The sequence below is a fragment of the Pterocles gutturalis genome, unplaced genomic scaffold, assembly GCF_000699245.1.
Source record: "Pterocles gutturalis isolate BGI_N339 unplaced genomic scaffold, ASM69924v1 scaffold7349, whole genome shotgun sequence".
Lineage (NCBI taxonomy): Eukaryota > Metazoa > Chordata > Aves > Pterocliformes > Pteroclidae > Pterocles > Pterocles gutturalis.
In genome coordinates this window covers 1-1,438 of record NW_010128065.1, presented here as the reverse complement: position 1 = coordinate 1,438, position 1,438 = coordinate 1, and the positions used below count along the sequence as shown (strand labels likewise).

The following is a 1,438-nucleotide window of genomic DNA, read 5'->3' as shown; positions in this document are numbered from 1 at the left end:
CAGGGTAGCACAGGACAAGTGCCCTGGCCAGTGTCTCGGGGATCAGAGGGACTCTTATGCAGAAGGAAGTTCCAAAAGGGGCCTGAAGCAAAGAGCAGGGTCAAAGGGATGCGCAACAGCCAGGGCAGGACTCGGGCTCCCAGCTCCCGGGCAGATTGCAGCTTCCAGCCGACCAAAGTGGTGCTGGTCTGGCACAGCAGCATCTGCAGTTCCACCCTCGCGCAGCCCCGGGCAGGCCACGCTGTGCGTTTCTGTGCAGCACAGAGGGGACCAGTCTCCAGCCCTCGCTCACGCCAGCAACCATCGGACACCCAGAGCACGACCCACACCCACCAGCACCGCCACCTCCGCTGCGCAGAGCTCCCCGGCCCGTTTTCTAAAATTGTGAGCTGTTCTCCGGACACAACCAGACCCCTGGGCTTACCCAGACCCAGATTGGAGCAGAGCAGCCAGGCTGGCTTGTTTTCATTGCTAAATCCCACAAAAACATCCACAAGCCAAACAGAGAAAGGGACTTGGAACACAAGAATTTTATAGCCTAAACAAAGCTGGAACCACAAGTGCTTGAGCTTTGCAGCAAAATGCTGCCTGCCCTTACCTCCTCTTCCAAAGGACATCATGCCATGTTCTTATTTTACCTCCCACGGAAGCGAGAGCCTTCCCAGAGTCACGTAGTACAAGTGTCTCGCTGAAAGCTCCAAATAACATGCCCCGATCTCAGCAGATGCCTGTATGTGTGCTGCGCCTGACTGCTGCTGCCCCGGGGCCAATCAATATTTGCTAATACATTCCTTACTTTTCATGTCAATACGCCTCTCCAGCGCAAACAGCAAGTTAGGAGGTGAGCCTGGTTAAACGCTCCGATAACCTGTTGGAAGACAGTGACTTGGCTTATTTTCCACTTAGAAAAACGTTTCTCTGGAGAAGCTGTAGCTGTCAGGAGCATGGATTCAGTTTAAAGTCCGTAAAATCTCACACAGTCTCTACCTGTACTAACTGTAGCCGAGAAGGAGGAGCTGAACATCTGCTGAAACTGTCTGGACACCAAGTGGCGCTTGGCAAAATGAAAATAAAATGCAACGAGTCTTGGTGAAACACAGACGGCCAAAGCCACTGCCTGCCTGTCTCCGGTTTCACACCCGAACACGGTGCTGGGATGTGTCAGTGCTGCTGCCCAGCCGGGGGTCTCAGCCGGGCCCCCGCTCCCAGCGGAGCACCCCGAGACCACGCTGCTGTTCTCCTGGGGGTGTCGAGGGGCTGAGGCGGGATGGAGGGAGTTGGCGGCCGCGGGGAAGGCTTGGCTGCCAGATTGTTAGTGCTGGAAAGGGCCGCGCAGTCATGCTTTTGGAATGCTCCCTTGCTCCGAAGACATTACACAATTATTTCTCCTCCCCGCAAGCCCCCCTAATATAAACGTTTAAAAATGAGCTCAGCAGTA

General features: G+C 54.9%; 1 protein-coding gene across 1 annotated transcript in view; it reads right to left on the bottom strand.

The window, feature by feature from the left end:
- Positions 1 to 620, bottom strand: part of LOC104466149 (rho-related GTP-binding protein RhoC-like) — a gene marked incomplete at its 3' end in the record, with an annotated part of 4,988 nt that extends 4,368 nt beyond the window's left edge. The window contains exon 1 of the mRNA XM_010079482.1: positions 599 to 620. Within this exon, the coding sequence (XP_010077784.1) occupies positions 599 to 620 (22 nt within the window). The remainder of the gene's footprint in view (positions 1 to 598) is intronic.
- Between the last annotated feature and the right edge of the window lie 818 nt (positions 621 to 1,438).